A 20,657-nucleotide genomic window follows, 5' to 3' on the forward strand; every position below is an offset into this window, starting at 1 on the left:
AGCTGGATCCCTAGAAATCTATGGAGTTTGATGGGATTCGTCCAAGAATCCTCAAAGAACTGATATAATCGCAAAACCTCTCTCAATGATTTTTGAATAGTTTTGGCAGTCTGGAGAGGTCTCAGATGACTGGAAACTGGCCAACGCTGTTCCGATTTTCAAGAAGGGCAAGGAGGACCCTGGAAACTACTACAGACCTTTCTGTCTCACTTCAGTGCCTGGTGAAATAATGGAAAAGATTATTCTAGAAGGTATTGAAAACACCTGGAGGACATTGCACTCATCAGTCACAGCCAGCACAGCTTTGTGTGGGGAAAAAGTCCAGCTTGTCAAACCTTATTTCCTTTTATGACAGGGTAAGCCATCTAGCTGACCTAGGAAAGCCAGTAGATGTAATTCTTTTGGATTTCAGTAAAGCTTTTGATGCTCTTTCAGTGTCCTCCTGGACAAAATGTCCAGCCCACAGCCAGATAAACACATCATACAGTGAGTGAGCAGCTGGCTATCAGATCAGGTGCGAAGGGTTGTGGTGAATAGGGTGACATCAGAGTTTTTGTGGCCAGTCACAGAGTGGAGTTCTGCAGGCTTCATACTCAGCCCTGTGCTCTTCAACATCTCCATTAACGATTTAGCAGTAGGTCTCAAAGGAATAAGATTGCCAGTGACACTAACCTGGGAGGAGCTGTTGGCTCCCTTCAGGGTAGAGACACTCTTCAGAGGGACCCAGACAAATCAGAGGGTATTTTGGGTACTCACCAAATGTCTGAGTTTTACACAAGGACAAGTGCTGAATTTTCTGCCTGGGAAGTGGCAACCCTGATTTTGTTTATACACTAGGTAATGAGAGGCTGGAAGGTAGTGCTGCAGAAAGGGACGTGGGGCTCCTGGTCAATGGCAAGTTGAGTCACTGTGCCCTGGCAGCCATGAGGGCCAACCATGTCCGGGGGGCATCAGGTACAGAATCATCAACCACTCAAAGGAGGGCTCTGCTCTGCACTGGTGTGGCCTCACCTCGAGTCCTGTGTGCAGTTTAGGACACCACAATATAGGAAAGACATAAAGCTATTAGAGAGCATCCAGAGGAGGGCAGCAAGCATGATGAAGGGCCTTGAGGGCAAGCCTTGTGGGGAATGGATGAGGTAATTTGGTTTGTTCAGCTTGGAGGAGACTGAGGGCAAGCCTCGTTGGGGTCTTCAACATCTTCACGAGGGGAAGAGAAGGGGCAGGTACCTATCTCTTCACTCTGGTGACTAATGACAGGACCCGTACCTATGTCTTCACTCTGGTGACCAGTGGCAGGACCCAAGGAAGTGGCATGAAATGGCATGAGTATGAGAGGATATCAGGAAAAGTTTTTATCAGGAAAAGATTACACCAGGGAGTAGTTGAACACTAGAACAGGCTCCCCAGGGAACTGGTCAGAGCACCAAGAGTTCAGAAGAGTTCAAGAAGCATTTGCACAGTGCCACTCATGCACATGATGTGATTCTAGGGATATCGTGTGCAAGGCCAAGAGTTGGACTTGATGATCACTGTCGGTCCCTTCCATTCAGCATATTCTGTGATTATACGATTCTTAATCTTTCTTAGCTGTCTGTACTGAAAACTTGTAGAAATATGCTGTATGTGAGTTCTGATGCCCTAATTCAGACTCCTTTTTGAAAGAGTTGCTAATATCGAGAGAAAATATAATGAACTCTATTAAAGGCATAAATTTAGCCTATGTCGTAGAATTGATTGTTCTTTATTGTTTGTTTGAGTACTGTTTGTTTAGTACTCATCTTAAATTTAATTATTTGCCCAACAAATATAAATGGATGACAGTGTACCACTGGGAGGAAGAAAAAAAGGCAAAGCAAAATATTGGTTATTCACTTGAAAGAACAGCAAAAATACCACAGTGACCTTATTTTGATGGCATTACATATTATTTAAGCACCTCAGCTTCTGGTCTGCTTTTGGAAAACTTTTTAAGTGATTTTTGGTTTGTTTGGTTTTTTTGCGGGTTTCTTTTTGCTTTGTTTTGTTTCCTCTTAACTGTAGATCAGCTCTGCCTCATGTTCTCAGAATACATTGTGCTTACCACCTTCATGAAAAAAGTATAGTAATTGAGTGTGTGCTGTCCATTACCCAGTTTGCCCAGAGTTCTTTTAAGTTTTCAGTCTGTCTGACACCTTATATGCAGCTATTTATCTTTCTGATGGCTAGAAGTAGAAGATAATACTGAGTTTTACATGATGTAAACCAAAAAGATAGTGGGGGATTTTTTTCAATAATCACATACAATACAATATAAATACATTCAAGAACACTAGAACTGTTTGTTTTTCTTAGTGCCTGAAAAATATATCCTAGGTATGAAATTCTTAAATATTTTTAATAATAAAACTGCATTTGGATTCCACTATTCTAGAGTTCTTATAAGTGTCCTGTATGTAACACTACAATACTGTATTCCACTAGTTCCCTTGATGCAGCAGGAGTCACTTAAAGTATTTTAATCCAAATAAAAAACAAGTTACTGAAATGCCATTGTAGAAGTATGAACTGCTTGTTTTTCTTGTAAATGATGTAAAATTATACTAAAAACTGAAAAGCATTGAAAGGACCTTCCTGAATCACTTAATAATTTGTTCTGTGGAAAAAAAGAAAAATAAAGTCAAGATAATACTTTAAACTCTAAGTCTTAATTTTATTCTCTAATTTATAGGATGTTTTTCCATAATAAATTATGAGAATGTTTAGTCTAAGTGTTTATCTTGTGACATTTTTCCTCAAAGCCAAGTAAGTCTTTGCTTTTTCATTCTCTATTTTCGTAGTAATGTCATAGGCAATTTCCACCCTATTTACACCACAATTACCTTTTTGTTTTGGTTTCTATGGCTGTATGAAGGAATTAAAGCACTTAGTGTTCCCTATGTATGTATATAGTTTCACTTTTATATGTTATGTCCTTAACTGATTGTTCTCGAAACAAAGTGGAATTCTTACAGATTCTTTCCTTACAATTATTCTAATTCCTTAGGAATTCTAATTACGAAGTGAAGCCTATAGTTTAGCTTAGCTTCCTCTTCCTGCAGTATCTTGCACTGTATTTCTGCATGAAGATCTAAGAAGACAAAAATTATTATTAAGGCATAAATATTATACGTATTCCTGGTTTTTCTATAGTTTGTTTTGTTCTGTGGAGACTGAAAATCCACTTTGCAGGTTTTCTCAACTCATTCCTTCAGGATGAGCTGAGGAAGGAAAATAACAGGATCTTGGATTTCAGTTAATTCTTGATGGTAGACAGTTCAGAGTTCAAGTTTGATAGTATTTTGTCTTGTCAAAGAGCTTTAAGAGCTTCTCTGCGTGTTGAATTACCTTAAATTGCAATTCAGGACTTAATCATACCTGTCCCATTTCAGGTAAGTGAAGAGGTAAAGTCTTGTTCGTTTTCTGAAGGTGTTTGAACCTCTCCCCAGCAGTGTAAAGAGCAGTGCTGATAACCACTAAATGGTAAAGGGCTACAGCTACTTCTTTAAGCTGAAGAAGACTTTTGCCTGCCTGTTTTATGGGGGTGTTAAACCCATTCAAATGTCTTTATGACAGGCTAATAACTATTTGAAAGATTGTTTCTGTTTGGCTCTCAGGTTTTGATGTCCTCGGCATCACACTGTCGTCTTTTTGTGTTGTGTGTAAAGCCAGAAATCTTTCCCACTGAATAATTAAGTAGGTGCAGTAGATAAATGTGTCCTGGTTGGATCTCTTATCTAGCTTCTGTCCTCATTGACTACAGAAAAAACCAAAGCAGGTAAAAGTGTACAGTCTACTTAATCAGTTCTAGGACTCCTGTAGAGAAAACGTACCTGAGCATTACATCAGAGAAGACTTTGATGTCTTTAATTTTTCGGTTTCTGTGCTGTTAGGAAAATCGCTAGAATACTTTTACAGTTCAAAATAATTCAGTGACTCCATTTATTAAACGAAGGCTGAGTGTTTTGGACTACTTATCTTCCTGAATGGTGGTGGACATTTGTTGAAATGAATCTAAAACACTACTAGCATGAATTTAGTTTCCGCATATCCTTTGGCTTTATGAAAGCACTTGAGATGTGAGTAGTAATTTTGTTGGGATGTGCCTTACTTTCCATTTTATCAAGCTGTGGTGATTTCAGTTACCCACGTCCTCCTTGGCTGAAGAATTGCTTTTCATATTCTATCTTATACTTTTTTTCTCTTACCTGAGACTTTTTGTACTCACTGGAAATATTGCCTTAAATTCCATTGCATCTTTTACAGTACGCCATCATACATGCCCTAAACACAGTTAACCTTCAGATTCTCTCAAGATAATTCTTTATGTAATTATTTATTTCTGTAGCCTTCTTTTAAGGGGAATTATTTAGAGACAGACTTTTTGGAAAACACTTTTCCTGTTCAACTGCTAGTAATTGTTTTTCTTTAGCACCTTCATCCTCTGAGAAGCTATATAGTTTTGCAAACTTTAACTTGTATCAGTGTTGGAATATATAGACAGACTTCATGATTTAGCTGTTCCTCTGAAAGTTACTAGCCCTTAGCTGAAACATGGTAACTGACATTGAAAGGTGGTTAAAGAACTGCATTTTACTTTTTAATAAACTGAAAGGAGGCAAATTTCAATTGAGGAGGTAATTTCTACCAAGTGGGCATAAACCAGCGACTTTCAATTTTCTGCTTGTATCATTAGGTATTGTAAAATATATTTGAGTCTTCACCTTGAGCTTTTCATATTCATCAGACTATGAAATATTGTTACAAATTATTACCAGCTATACAAATCAGATTAAGGACATATTCTTCTTGGCATTTACAATTATTGAAAATAGTCATGACAGTTAAAGCAGCACACTGGGAACATTACACTATTCTTCTCCTTCTCCCCTGGTTATTAACTGTAATGAATGACAATTCATTATTTGGAGACTGCATATGGCCTCTTTCCTTGGGTTGTTTATTTTGAGACTGTTCCTCACTAAATATCTTGTTTTAAACTGAGTTGCAATTTTGTTTTGCGATAGCATAGCTTTACCAGGTTAAAGTATAGTTTTTGATCCTGCTCTAGTGTGATTAAAGTTCTTCAGAATCTCATTTTGAGAATTCTGAAAGATTTTATTTTTATTTTGATTTTTCTGTATTGCCTGTTTTGCAATTAAATATGTTGAGTAAACAAAGTTAATTGTGTAAAAGTGTCTGGACTGTTCTTGCCATCACTGTTTCTCTCCTGGTTTCCCTGTCTTCTTCACTTTCCTGTGTTCTGAGTTTGTCCACATTTCATAGGTTAATTAAAATGATTTTAATTAGAGAGGAAATTAGAGGAATTGGTATAGTATTCCTGACCGGTTGCTTTCTAAGGAAGGGAGACGTGATACTGTTGGTTTGGTATTGTAGAATACAAGTGATGATGGATGTAATCTGTGGAGTATGTGGGGTTTGTGTGTGTGATTCCAGATCTTTCTCATTCCTATGTATACAGCACGTGTTGAATAGATATATTACTTAATGTACTGAAGTTTCCTTATACAGGAATGGTTAATATTGGAAATATTGGAAATATAATTGGTTAATATGAAAAATGCTTGAGCAATTTTCTTCATTGTTTGATGGCCTGCAGGTATTATCAGTAATAATATCTAAAAAAAGAAATCTTTTATAATATAAGAACTAAAAAAGGAAGTTTACTGTGAAGGCAGTTTTTTTCAGCAAAGTGTTTGTTTTTCTTCATAAATGTTAGAACATAAGAAATTACTCTTTTTGGATGTTTTTTGGGGGGATCAGGAGAGAAGGAGGAAGTTTGGGGGAGTTGGGCTCTTGTACGTTTCTTGTGGGTTGTATTTTTTAGTGTGTAAGAGAACTTTGCCAAAGGGGAACACACGTTTCTCTAATGAGAGTGAACGTTGGTTAATAAAAAAGCAGTAAATATATGATGGCTATACAGAGGGTCTTTTAATCCGTATTTTGTGTATTTAATGTGTATGTCACATGTATTGAACATCAGATAGGATAGAATCTTCTAACTTTCCAACCTGGAAAATTTGGTTATCCAGTTGGATATCAGGGACTATCTCATTGCTCAGTTCAGATTCTCCTATTCTTATGAAGTCCTTTTATAATTGGTCTTCTCTTTTTGCGTTGTGTGTTTTTGTTTTGTTTTGGGGTTTTTTGTGGTTTTTGTTTTTTTGTTTTGATTCTTTTTCCCTTGGTGCCTAATTGGAAGTGTTGCTTCTGACTTTTTAGTGAAAATCTTGAGAGCTTATTTTATGAAGGCTCAAGTTGATAAAATCTTCTGCAGAAAAGGTTTGCATAGTTATGTAATAGTTTCCTATTTGAATTTATTCCTTCATCTCTTTTCTGATGTGGTCATTTTTGTTCTTCCTCTAGACTATATGTTCTCATCTAGGACATCCACTGTGAGTCACAAGGCATATAGGAGTAAATGAAAGCAGTGGTGTTATTGCCATGCTCTTTGCTCCTTTCTTGACAGAGCTCTCCCAGTGTCCTGTTTCAATGTGAGACACTGCTGATGAATGTTCTTGAATGCTCTACTGCTGACAGTAAAATTTTGCAAGATACTGGATGCAGACTTGTGGGGTTTCTCTTCTTGCTTCCATTCCTTCCCTGCCCATTCCAGTCTCACTTCTTTTCCCTGTACAGATAATCAGCCTCTTTTTGATGATGTCAGACACTAGGTTACATCAGCAATCCTCACAGCTGGGCATTTTGAGGCCCAGATGGTGGAAATCACATCATAAGTCACAGAGTTTCATCAGTGTCTGGGGAGAGGAATGAAGCTGAGTCCCTACTGGGAGAGCTGAATCTTCCACAAGTTCAGGCCAGTTAAAGGAGGGAGCTACTCAACAAAAGTTCATCACTCAACCTGGATATGGACTTCCTTCCATATCAAAGTGGGAAAAGAAATACCTGTGAATGTGAGTAAATTGATGCTATGGGGTTATTATGCAGTGGTTTTACTTTTACACATGGAAAAATTTGTAGGTTTTTTTTTTTTACTTTGTTCCTAACTTATTGTGTAGATGTAAAGATTATTGAAGATTGGATATTACAGTTTTAGGATAATAGAGTTGCTTAGGTTGGAAAAGGCCTGGAAGATCATCAAGTAGAATCATTAGTCTAGCACTGTCAAGTCCACCACTAAACCATACCCCTAAATTCCACATCTGCAGGTCTTTTAAATACTTACAGAGATGGTGTCTCAGCCACTTCCCTGGACAGTCTGCTCCAAGGCCTGCCTGACCAAGGCTTCTGTGAAGACATTTTTCTTTATATCCAATCTAAACCTTCCTTGGCACAACTTGAGGTGATTTCCTCTTGTCTTGTTACTCGTTACTTGGGAGAGGACCTTGACCCCCCTCCTTTGCTACAGCCTCCTTCAGAGTAACTGTGGAGAGTGATAAGGTCTCCCCTCAGCCTCGTTTTTTCCAGGCTAAGTACACCCCTAGTTTCCTCAGCTGCTTCTCATAGAACTTGTGCTCCAGGCCTTTCACCAGCCCTTCCACACTCCAGCACCTCAATGTCTTTCTTGGAATGCAGGGCCCAGAACTGGACAAAGCACTCAAGGTGTGTCCTCACCAGTGCTGAGTACAGGGGGACAGTCACTGCCCTGCTCCTGCTGATCACCGTTGCTGATGCAGTCCAGGATGTCCTTGGCCTTCTTGGCCACCTGGGCACACGCTGGGTCATGTTCAGTTGCTGTCAACCAGCACCCCCAGGACCTTTTCCACTGGGCAGCTTTCCAGCCACTCTGCCCCCCAGCCCGTGGAGCTGCCTGGGATTGTTGTGACCCAAGTGCAGGACCTGGCACTTGGCACTTGAGGCCTCATACAGTTGGCCTCAGCCCATTGATCCAGCCTGTCCAGATCCTTTGTAGAGTCCTGCTGCCCTCCAGCAGACCAGTGCTCCCACCCTGCTCGGTGTCATCTGCAGACTGGCTGAAGGTGCACTTGATCCCCTCATCCAGATCACTGATCAATATATAAGCAGAACTGCTCCTAGTACTGAGCCCTGGGGAACACCATTTGTGACAAGCCACCAAATGATCTATCCTGTAGCAGTATAAAAAGTTCCTCATGTTTTTAAGCATATTTTGCCTATCATCTTTTAAACCTGCCGTAGAACTTGCAGGATGACAAGGTCTATTTTTATAAAGTCATGGTTATTAGCTGAAATATAGGTGCAGTTCAGAAAATTTTATTTTAAAATATAAAGCATATAAGGTATAAGTAATGCAGAGGTCCTGAGCTTCAATTAAGATGCTCTTTTTTTTTTTTTTAATAGGGCTGTTCTGTGTTGTCACATGGGCAGATTCTGTTTCAAGACTTTAAAGTTGCACTACCTGTATGCAGGTTTTTTTTAAAATTTTTATCTAGGTGTTGGTTTATATATATTTCTTTATTTTTCTGTATATTTGTGGAAATAATTTTTGCCATGTTTTAGTTTCTAAGGGTTTTGTGTGCAGTCAGTCATTCACAAATAAATTTACATAGGTGTTTGTTTACTATATACACCTCTGGGTGGGACTGGGAGGATTCATGTGTCAAATTCTGTCATGGATGAGGTTGTGCACACAACCTTCTTTTTCACGTAAAACATGACCAAAATTCTCTTATTCCCTGTTAAGATTTTGATAGTAATTTTGTGTCCTAACAGGAAAGCATTAGATAATTTCTCATGGCATCACTGAGTGTTTTCTTTCTGAAATTTATGTTGGCAGAATTTTCTGTTTGCATGCTAAAACAGGTTCAGCAATGCAGCAAATACTTCCCTCACCACCCTACCCTCTATGGACTTGTACAGTTTTTATCACAAGTGCACTTCGTGCAGAGAAACTGAGTGCTGATTTTGTTTCCCCAGTCTGTGCAAGTATTCTTTTTTCCTATAGTTCAGGATACTGTCTGTATTACCAGCCTGGCAAAACCACTTCCATTTTGTGGCTTTTTTCTGTATGAATGGAGAAAACCTGATGTATCCACTAGTTCTGTGTTAATTTATATAGAATATCTCTCTTTAATGTATCAACTTTTCTTTTAGAAATTGAAAATAAATTTTTAAATATTTATGATTTGATATTGATACTGCTCAGTGAAGAAGCTTTTCCCTAGTGAACGGGATATGGTCTGAATGGCTTGTAAGGAACATATGTACTTGTAAGGAACTTTTAAATCCATTAGTTTTTCCTGTATTGAGAACACAGTGACAAATTTGCAGGGAAGTACCTCTATTTCAACACAAACTGCAGAGTAAGAGTTGCAGGTTTGTTTCCATGTGTGCGTTTCCAGAGGGAATGACTGCAAGTATGAATGTGCAATACCTTTAAGGGGAACCAATAAGCCAGCAATATGTCTGTGGGATAATCATGCCCCAGGCTTACATTATCCTAGTTTAATGGAAATATAATCAAAAATTTGTCTATTTAGAAAATGAATGAGTGCTTAGTTTCCACAGTTGAAACAATGAAGTACAACGAAATGTCTGATTCCAAGTTAACTTGTGTTGCTTTTAGTTATCTCAGAGTGTGTAATTATTTTCCTCGCCCATCCATTTATTTTCCATTTCTTGATTTTTTTTCTCTGAAAAATCCACTAGTTTTCTGCTGCTTTCTTTCTGATGTTTATGGCTTCACTCAAAACTCAGGTTGTGTATGCTTTTAGTGGAATACTTTAAAAATTAGCTGGTTTTGAAACTCAGGTTCTTTATATTTTTAGCAGAGGAAAAATTAGATAATTCTAATTAACACTAATAGTGTATATTAATTTTTTTCAGGATTACCAAATCATTTTATTATAAATATAGTATCTTTAATAGATGTGTAATAAGTTATTAGTTGAAAAATTGCTGGTTCTGAGAGTACTTTATAGAATTTTACAAAAACCTGCCATGAAAATATTAAATTGTGTGAGGTTTGGTTAATGAAAGTCAACAGAAAATATTTATTATAAATAATTTATTTCAGATGCTAAGGAGAAGACTACTCAGGGAAGGGTCATCTTGCAGTTATTATTTGGGACACGGGAAAGCAACAGTTATGGGATAGTTCCATGCCACTTAGTTCTGCATACCATCACATATTTACTTGTCGCCCATCTGTGTTCAGTGGACAAAAAGATATCCTCATAAGGATAATTTCCTTTTTCTGAGTGTAAATAAGGGAAGCAATGGATATATGTTTTATTGTTTTTCTTTTTTATTTTTAATATCATTACAGCAAGTTTGTTGTAACATGTGGTCAGTAGCTGTTGAAATTGACTGCTTCTACATTGGGGAAATATTAACTGTTTTCCTCTCTTGGAAAAAAGGCTTTGCACAGAGCTTGAAAGTACAGTGTAGCGCTTTATTTGTACAGTACATCAAAATCTCATAGAATTTGAGAACAGTGAAGGAGAAAGATATCACTAGTATGGTAGGTGAAAAATATTTAGTAAATGAGTAGGGATTATTCTGGCTGTATACAGAACAGCAACAAATAGTAATTGGGCAATTGCAGTTCAAAATCACAGGGTTTTTTTAGTAAATCATACAGTACTATACAGCAAGTCAATTTTATACCTTTGAGGACAATTAAATTTCCTAACAGTTGCTGTAATACATTTGACATTTCCATTTCTGTCACCACAGTTTTACCTAATACACTATTTCACCGGAGTGAAGCCAGGGCTAAAAATTTTGGCAAAGCTATTGATGATTTAGACATAAAAGTCAAACCAGAGTTCCCTACGAAGGGCTATACATGCAGCATGTATGGGTTTATGCTCACATATCTGTACTAATTTTGTAATGCTTGCAAAGTCCGATATGCAGTGAGGTGCTTATTGGGTCGTGAGGTTCAGGGAAAAAAAAGTCAGCATCTGCAGGCTTACAAAGATTACTCTGGGAGAAGATTACTCTGTGAAAGGAACTGATATTTTAGGTAAGAAGCCTATCTTGCAAAGAAAATTGATGAAGAACAAATATGTTGAATTATTCTGTAATAGACACTTCAAAAAAAAGTCAGTGGTTGCTTAATACCCTTGAAGTATCTACACTCATCATGCTTCTGCTTTTATTTACATTTTTTGCACCTCATTTGATAGTAATTTTTGAAATTATGGCCCAAAGTCTCTCTAAAGTTGTATAACAAACCTATTCCCCCCACCCCACCCCCACAAAATCCTGCTTCATTCTTAGTTATTATGGAGTTCAAAGAATCCATTTAAGTATGCAGATAAAGTAGAATTCCCAGAGAACACTGTAGACATGTCAACAAATTATTTTTTTTCTTGCAAATATAGGATATATAATATTATGCATATAAAATAATTTAAAAAGTAATTACATGTGGCCATTTCTAGAATACTTGTGAATTTCTCAATGTGGCCATAGTACGAGTTTTCTCTGCTTTTTTTGATTCATCTGGATAATCTTGCAGTCTATTTTTGATTGATCCAAGCACTGGTAAGTAGAAAATGCAAAAACCAAAACAAGTACTCAAGGAGTTCAACACTGCATGATTAGGCAAAAGAAGCAAAATCTGAGAAAGGAATTTAACTGGGAAAAAGCAATTGCTTGGTGTTTTAACAGCAGGAGACAGCTGTTTCCCCCAGAGTGGGCAGTGCAAAAAGGCATTAAATCTGGATCAGGAAATGGAATTTGAAATGCACATGAAAGAAAAAACATTTAGCAAAGAAGCCAACACTCTTTGTACTGAACCAGCAAGTTTCCTATGCATTCAGTGTGTGGGTGAAGTTAAAACTACAGCTTAACTGAAACAGAGGTTTGACACTACCGAAATGGAAAATATCTTCTGCTTTCTTTGCCTTCTGTCTCCTCTTCATCCATGATCTCTGGCCCCACACTGCTTCTACATGCTGCTTCTTCATGCCTCCCTGCACAGACTTGGGTGTTCCTCCCTTAATAGCCCACAGAGAGCTATAATTGAAAAGCTGCAGCAGAAGTGCCTAGTGAATGGAGCAGAATTTTCTGTCCCTAAGCAGTAATAGAGGTAACTGCTTTGTAAGGGGCAAAAGTGCAGGAGCTGATCAGCTGTGACTTGGAACTGCTTCCTAAATATACGTGAGCACAGCATTCAGCAAAGCTTTTCTATCAATGCATAAATTCTGTCTGGTTGTTTACTGTAATCCACCTATTCATTCTCACAAGTTAGGCAGTACATATTCACCTCAAATGACTGGGCTTTTTTTAAAAAAGGACTCTAAACAGTTCTTTTGAATGCAATGAAAGAAGTCTTGCCGTTGAAATTCAGACAGAATGCTTTTAATGAAGAATAAATTTACTCTGCTCTAATAGTGTTCATTTGAACAATAAATTGGTTGTTGAATTGTTTTAAATGCTGGATTTATAACTGTATTCTGCATTAAATCCATTGATTTTTTTTTTAATGTAAAAGCAGGCTAGTAATCACTTGTCCGGACTGAAGTTTCTTGCTGTTTCACTAAGCTCAGCTGGTCAAATATGGTGGTGATACAAGCTTTTCAGAGCATATGGGTCAAAAATATAAGCACTGGGTCCCCATTTTACCTTCATTTAGTTCTTCCTTTTCTTACGAGATGGGAAAAAAAAATCAAAAGTAACAGCAGTTTTTTTACAGCAAAACATTAAATGGAAGATGAATTTTCAAATTACTTATCCTTCCCTGCTTGTCCTTTTGTTTAAATAGCTAAAGAAGGCTGGCATGTTCCACCCTCTCTCTTCGTTCTAATCTGTTAGTGCAGAAATTTCTTTGTGCATTTCATTGTTTGCATTGTGAACCTTTCATTGCTTTTTGCTATGGATCTGTCAGTTTTTCTGGTCTTTTGCAGTTGTGCTTAGTGCTATCATTTAATCTCAGTGTTCACAATCCGAGGTGGGCATTGTGTAAGTACTAATGGAGTCCTGTATCCTGGAATTTCAGATAAATAATGAAAAATAAGCTGAAATATGGAGATAATAAAATACATACATGTTTAGAGCAGTGTACTAATACAAAGCTTCTACTGGTGATAGAAGGAGAGTGAAGATGTTCTAAGGGAGATTCATGGTCACTTTTGCTTTATAAAATGTAATCTAGATCTTATATGGATAAGAACAACTTAGAACAAGTCACAAACAACTGATAAACTGAAAGCAAGCAGTGAGAAAGACTGGAAAAGTATAGAGTTGATGGCAAGATATGTGACCTAACTGACTGCAGTTAAAATGGAAGAAGTATAGACAGATAAAGTTTTTTGGTTGAAGAGCAGAAAAAACAAGGAAGTGAACATAAGATACACACAGTTCTGCCTACTAACAGTGCATGCTGTTCCAGAAAACAGCAGTTTTTAGTGTAGGGTGGAAAAATTTTAAAATAAAGTGAGACTAAAGTCCATAAAACTGAATTGTTTATTTAAGGTAGTAAGAAATGTCCTTAAAATAGAAAAAGGATAAATAGGCTGTGCCTGTTTTGTTTGAACAAGACTGAGAGTGAAATCTTAACAATGTAGGGAGGGTGTCCAGAGGATGGAGCCAGGCTGTTCTTGGTCTAGCCAATAGAACAAGAGACAATGGACAGAAACTGATGCACAGGAAGTTCCACTTGAATATAAGGAAGAGTTTCTTTACTGTGCAGGTGACCACACACTGGGATATATTGTCCAGAGAGGTTGTGGTCTTTCTCCCACTGGAGATATTCAGGAACTGTCTGGACACAATCCTGTGTTGTGTGCTCTGAGGTGACACTGCCTGAGCAGGAGGCTGAACCAGATGACCCTCTGTGGTCCCTTCCAACCTTTTTCTGTTTTGTGATTCTGTGGAAATGAAAGGGCAATAAATGGTGAAAGATCAGCAGTAGTGAATTGAGGTCAATGATTAAGAAATTATGACAGAAAAGAAATTCAATTACTTGTAAGAATTTTTTTGATAACAATTTTCCAAGTAATATCTTTATTTTGGAGAACATTAGATCTGTTTAGGATCAAATGTGAATAGGTAAGAGCCAAGAAATGACAACATGTCACCTGACGAGAAGATGGCAGTGTTCAACAAGACAGTCAGTAACTGTGTGTGGAGCCACTGTGCATAAAAGGAATGAGGAGGGAACACTTGAAATGTGTTATGTTACTCATTTGTTATTGCCAGGCACTGCTCACATCCACATTATTCAGAGCCTCAAGAAAGTAAATGTGATTTCACATTTCACTCTTGCCTATCGCAGTAAAATTTCTTAATTTGGAATACATGCATGTGAAGCTTTTCATTCACTGTGTAAAGACAATTACACCAAAATAGAAGTGTGTAAGACAAATACTGGTTTTAATTTGGCTTTACTGAGTTTAAAAGATCAACAGCATTAAATTTGAGATTTGATGCTGTAGAAATTTACTCTGATGTGCTTATCCTCAGAAAGAGGTTGGCTATTACAGTTGAGATGCCATACACTGGACTATTTAATTTCTGTGCTATATTCAGCATATTTCTTAGTCTGCTGAAAGAGCTGAAGGTATTTAGACCACTTCAGGCATTTTGATTACTTTTTAACATTTGCTGCTGGTGCAACGTGCATTGTCGGTGATGGGAGATGATCTCATACACTAAGTTGAGTGTTTGTATTAGGGCTAGCAATGTTGCAAACTGTGCAGACTTTTGTGTTAGACATCTAATGCTCTTGATTTTTTTTGGCTAATCAGTGTCTCTGAACCCCTTTATATGAGGGAACTTATTGTACTTGAGGTGGTAAAATAAGCACACTGAGAAACATTTTATGGCAGAACTCTGTTTCTCAGCCTTCAGCTACAGTGAAACTAAGAGGTATAAATCAATTATGCTGTATTTAGTGCTGAAAAATCTGTTTTCTTCCACAGTTTTTTCAGGCTCTCTGTAATGCTTAATCTGGAAATATAGTTGTGACCACAGATATGCCCTGTAAATAGGAGGCCTTACCATGAGGAATGTGGTTGTTTGTAATTGTTACTTTAAAAATGCATGTTTATTGATATTCATGCTAATTCAGAGAGTTTTCTTGAGTAAGATCTCACTTTTCACAACAGAAAGAAACTTAAGATGTGGGTTTTCCTTTCTGTTGCTTAAAGTGAAATATTTTACTGCTTTGACTTGCTTAATCTGTTATATGCATGCTGCACTCTGACAGTTCCTGGGTATTGGAATTGTTGACGAACTTCTAATGAATCATTCAGTGCTCTTGCTTTGTGTTGTTTTATGTCCCTGTGTTGTGAATAAAAGGGATTGAGAGTTACATATCCAGTACTTTTCCCCAAAAACAAATTTCTTCCAGCAAGTTTCCAATAGACCTGGTGTCTGCTACAGGATAAAGATATTAAAGAAATGAAATCAAACTTGTTTTTCTGAGACAGCATTTGACAATTATACTCACTCTCAGGAGCTTTTTCTTTTTAAATTTTTTTTCGGCCTGTAATTTTTTCTTTGATATAAACTCTTACACTCAGTTTTTTTCTCTCTCTTCAATGTGTACCACCTTCAAATATTCCACTAGATTAATGTTTTTCCATGCAATATTTATTGACCAAAATAAATATGTAGTTATTTTAATCTTTGTAAGTCATTCTCCAGTATCTTGATTATTTTAATTTTTTTTCTTTTTTCACCACTAAATTCTATATACCTTCTGAATATCTTTCTGGTATGAAGATGCATAGGAATGGCTGAATATTGCAAATACATTTACCTCCCCTCTCATTATTCAGAACGTATATTTATTATTGCTGCACATAGAAAATGCATCTCTAAATTGTTCACTCTACTTGTAGGCTTTTTTCACTATCACTGCGTCATAGATTTTTATCTAGTGTTTCAGATGTTTGTGTTTAGCATGCATATTTCCAGATGCTATTCCTTGTAATTATGTTTCCTAATTCTTTTATTTCATTCCACACACATTTGTGAACTCCTGAAAGCTGATATCTCTCTTGCTCTGGCAGGTTGTTGAGTTTACCTTGCTTCTTGAGTTTTTTGCCTGTATGACTCTTGGAAAATAATTTTTATTTAATACTTATGATTTTTTTCCTTCCCTGCAGATATTTAATAGCTTCTGTTGCCCTGGGGATTGAGTTTTGAGATTTTCCAGTTTGATTTTCTTAGCTTTCCTAGGCTTGAAAAGCCCACTCCCATACCTCACTTATTTTATGAAGTGGTCATCAGCACAGAAGCAGCAGTTGCTATGTGTGCATGGATTCGCCTTTCCATGTTTGTCTGTATATGATGTGTGTATGTACGTGTGCATATACCAACTCATGTAAAATTCATTTTCCACCTCTTTCATTTAAAACAATGCTATTTACCCACAGGAGGAGGAAGAAGAAACGTATGAGCAAACTCTAGAATTCCGCAGAGGAGGTGATGGTCAGCCACGGCGGTCCACAAGACCCACTCAACAATTTTATCAACCCCCCCGAGCTAGAAACTGATTAATAAGGAAAGAAAGGTAAATATAAGGTATGGGTGCTTTATGTATTGGTTTAGATTTCAAGATAAACAAATCTGGATTGTTCTGTACTCTTCTTAGGGATATTCTTATATTTATGATAGAAGTTGGATATCTCTGTTTCTCTGAATTTTGTGGCTTAGGAGGACTTAATATATTTGTGGGAAGAGGGAAAGCAAACACTTCAACAAATAGCTTTTGACTTTGGCTTTATGTCAAGACTCATGTCATCTCAGCAAGTATTTTTCTGATGCTTTTTCACCTGAGAGCAGCAGCAAGATTGTCTGATTCACATACATTAGACCAGCTTATTTGAAAGAAGCAGCTGCAGTCCCTGCTGAACCCAAGACTGCCCAGCTCTGCCCGAGATCCCCTATTCTACTTCTTATAAGACATTTATATGAATAAATATACTTTCTGTTTTTTTGCTTGCATGAGAAGGAGAAATACAAAATCTGTGAATTCACCATTAAATAAAGAGGTGCAAAGACAAAGAATATTTATGATACTCTTGAAAGAATCTTGAGGATATACTTCCATCTATACTTTATTAATTATCAGAAATTAAGGGATTATATATCATCCTTAGAAAAGAAATCTGCTACATACATCATAAATTTTAGAAGGCCAGCCAGATAAAGCAGTTACAGCAATTTCACAGAGCATATCTCATAAACTGTGCTGCTTTCATTTCACTGGTTGATCTTCTAAATCCCTAATTTACAAAAGACAGTCAAAAGTCTATGCTGACTAAAGAAAGCTTTGGTAAGTCACATGATATTTTATGTACACCCACATTGTGTCTTTATCTTGAATCTGATTTTTTTTTAGCCACTTTATTTTTACCAATCTCTTTTTTGTTCTTTTCATTACTCCAATCCTCCACATTTTGTTGGCTTAACATGTGCTGCTGATCTGTCTACATTTTGATATTTCTGATGTGCTGTAACATATGATTCTACTTTTTACAGTACATGTTAAAATATATTTTTCATTTATGGCAGTACTGGCAATGTAAGAGAGGTGATAATTGTTCTGTTTTTGCCAATATAATTTGAATTTCTATTTTAAGTACATGTATCAATCACTATTAGTAAACATGTCCTGAGAGAGTTCATGCAGAAATTATTCTGGAATATGCACTGAGCAGAATTTTAACCAGCACAGTTGGCCCTGGGAAGTATCAGGGTGATCATTTGAATTAGAGATGTGAAGTATATGCAGCAGTTAAAGCCAGGATTTTTTTTTTTTTTTTTTATCTTAGGCAATATTTTTGGTATTCTCTAATTTTACAGTATAAGTCTGCTTTGGTCAGGTATGAGGCACCAGGGACAGTGGTAGCAATTCCTGTATCTCAAGAGCAAGTTACTTGTTGGCAGAAAAGGAATAACTTTTCTAAGGTGATTTTTCCTTGCCAGTGTTCCTACACTTTGCTTTAAAGATTATAATGGGATCTTGATATAACTGGACAGCTGATCTGGTATCAAAACTTACCTGGGAAAGAAAATAAGCCTTCAAAGCTTTTCCTTTCTGTTGGGCTTTCCTAAAATTAAGTGGTTGGTGTAATCAATTCTTCACTGATTTTAAATGGAGGCAGAAAATCAAACAGTTCTTTTCTAAATTTTTTTCAGCTTACCTAGACTTGTACAACAATGTAGCTTTAATGTCTTGACATGTAAAAGTTCAGGAATATTATATGTTGGTTCCTAGAAGTGGATTTCTGTATGGATTCTGCTTCCTTTTCATTTTTTAGATCTTTTGAGAGCATGGTATACTGTTCTTATTTCAAGTTTTTAATAATGTGTTAAATGAAAACAAGATTTTTCAGGGAATTTTTAGGGGTCCATTGAGACTAATTTTACCACAATTTTCCACTGCAGGATGCTTTACCTCTTCAACAGACCATTTATTAGTGACACATTTACTTATTGAAAGGGAATATCACTGTATTAAGTAACTGAATGGCTTTTTCCTCAAGAGACGGAAAACCATTGATGATTATTATTTTATGTTATGAATTGGTCAATTCCATAGAATTTTAATGTTGTAGTTTTTAAAATTTAAAATCCAAGGTATCTTGTTCTCAAAGGCAACTTGATAGCAAAACTGGAGTTTACTGGCCATGTTTGTATTGGGTATGATAGGGATGTGCCAAAGATGAGCATGAGGTCAGAGTATCAACTCATACCCAAAACCTTTTAGATCTACCTGTGTAATCTTACATCACTTGACAAGGAGGCCTTAGTAATGCAGTGGTGCAGCAATGCAAAAATGAGGTTGTACTGCTTCCTGAATGAGTGTTCAGCACAGACATTTAGGTGTTGAAATTGGGCATGCACACCTGGAATTAGTATTACCAAATAATCAGTTCAAAATTTTTGTCTGTACTGCAGGGGGTCTTAAGTGGGAGGTGGTTCAAGATCTTAAAATTCTGAGTTGTTTTTTAAAACTGGAATTTGGATCATTGGAGTTGTTCAGTCTGGGGAAGAGAAGTCTCTAAAGGGATATTGTAGTATTTCAGTATTTGGAAAGGGGACTTCTAAAAAATATGGAGAGGGACAAACACTGCAGACTTGAAGGAAGATTTGACCTGGTGATTGTTACAAAGACAAGAGAAGTAAAGCAGAAGTATGGGATAGTCAGTACCTCACTGTGGTTGCAGTTGACCTAGAAATTATCATTTATTAATATCCAGCAGTGTGAGGTGGAGAACACTAAGTCAGCATTTTATCAGAGGGAATTTTATGTGGGTACGAGTCAAATACTAGGTTTAACAGGTCTGTAAAATAAGATACTCTTCCTAGAGAGTTGAGATACAAGAATTAGAATCTAGCAATAATAAAAATACATCCTGAGGTCACATCTTCTGTATAGAATGTCTTAATAGTCTGAAATCGAAGAGGAGCAAATGATAAGAAATGAGTGTTTTGAAGGGTCAGACCTTTTCGAGGAGATTGAAAGAACCTATGAGTGTGAACCTATAATAAGTGCTTGGTCTTTATATGCTTTTTGGGTCTTCCTTCACTTCATGACAGAACTAATCTACACCTTGTCACATTTGCTATAAAATCTGTATTGAAGTCCTTAAAAATGGAGATATTGTGGTTTTGTGAGAGAGAAGTCTTTACCAGAAAGTGTTTGTCATATGACCGATCATATTTATTGCTTTGAAGTCTCCTGATTGATTCTTCTTTAAAAGAATTGTGTCTCCCTGAGTACTGAAAAGCAGATATCCACTCTCTTGGAGGAAGAAAATGAAACGACTGTGAAACCTGTGTTGCACAAAGAGCCCAGGGATGTGGGGTACTTAGAGTTTCTTGAGTGCCTATATTTTTTGTCCTTACCTCTTGTATTTTAGTTTTTCGTTTAGAAACCTTCTTGGAGTCGGGGGGATTTCACTGGAAGCTCCCAACTTGCTGAACACTTCTTCTAGAAGAAACTCTGGGGTTTTCCAAGCAGCAGGATGGAACAAAGAAAGCTCATGTGAGCAGAAGGAATTTGGACCTGACACCACAAAAGACTTTTTTAAAATTCTTAGTTAAATGAAGCTGAATACTTTTTACATATGAAAGAAGCAAATTGTCGTTGCTGCCATCAATAAAACCACAGTGCACTATTCTATTCTTTGCCTTGTATTCTTTTTACTGAGCCTCCATTTTTAGTTAACATAATAATGTATCATGATTTTTTTCTTAATTTTGAACTGATTTTACTTCTAATATTGCTTCTAGTAAAGTAAAATTAAAACATATTTTCTCAAAAGCTGACAGGATTGGGCATTTAATTTAGATTTTTTGGTTAATTTCAGCAAAACGTTCAAAAAAATTCAGCTAATTGTACAGTAAAATTCTGAATAGGTTTTTAGCTGTGTTTTCTGTGTTTGTTTTCCAGAGCTGCTGAAGGAGAAATTACAGATTTGCTTATTATGTTTTTCGTGATCTGTGACCAGAGGGTCAGAGGGGAGAAAGAAAGAAAATAATCAGTTTCAATGGACATTTTCTAAATAATTTCTTTATAGGAATATTTATATTAAAGAAAAAGAAAAATTTATAAGAGGTACAGAAAATTAGTTTAAAGAAAAAACACTGAAATATGCACATTGGTATTTTAAGCATAAATATGTGTATACGTGCACATGTGTGAGCTGTTGGATAGTATGTACTTTCTTGTAGTTTTAAACTATGCTTTTATTGCTTCATATTACTAG

At 36.6% G+C, this 20,657-nt stretch overlaps 1 protein-coding gene across 2 annotated transcripts in view; it reads left to right on the top strand.

Moving 5' to 3' along the window:
• Nucleotides 1-20,071, top strand: part of TDRD3 (tudor domain containing 3) — a 92,516-nt gene extending 72,445 nt beyond the window's left edge. Inside the window, exons 13-14 of one of the 2 annotated variants that reach the window (XM_062487760.1) lie at nt 16,314-16,450; nt 19,809-20,071. In XM_062487760.1, coding sequence (XP_062343744.1) covers nt 16,314-16,433 — 120 coding nt within the window. In that variant the 3' untranslated portion in view covers nt 16,434-16,450; nt 19,809-20,071. The remainder of the gene's footprint in view (nt 1-16,313; nt 16,451-19,808) is intronic. The other variant, XM_062487761.1, reaches the window with a different exon arrangement.
• Nucleotides 20,072-20,657: the final 586 nt, after the last annotated feature.

This window comes from Cinclus cinclus, chromosome 2, assembly GCF_963662255.1.
Source record: "Cinclus cinclus chromosome 2, bCinCin1.1, whole genome shotgun sequence".
Lineage (NCBI taxonomy): Eukaryota > Metazoa > Chordata > Aves > Passeriformes > Cinclidae > Cinclus > Cinclus cinclus.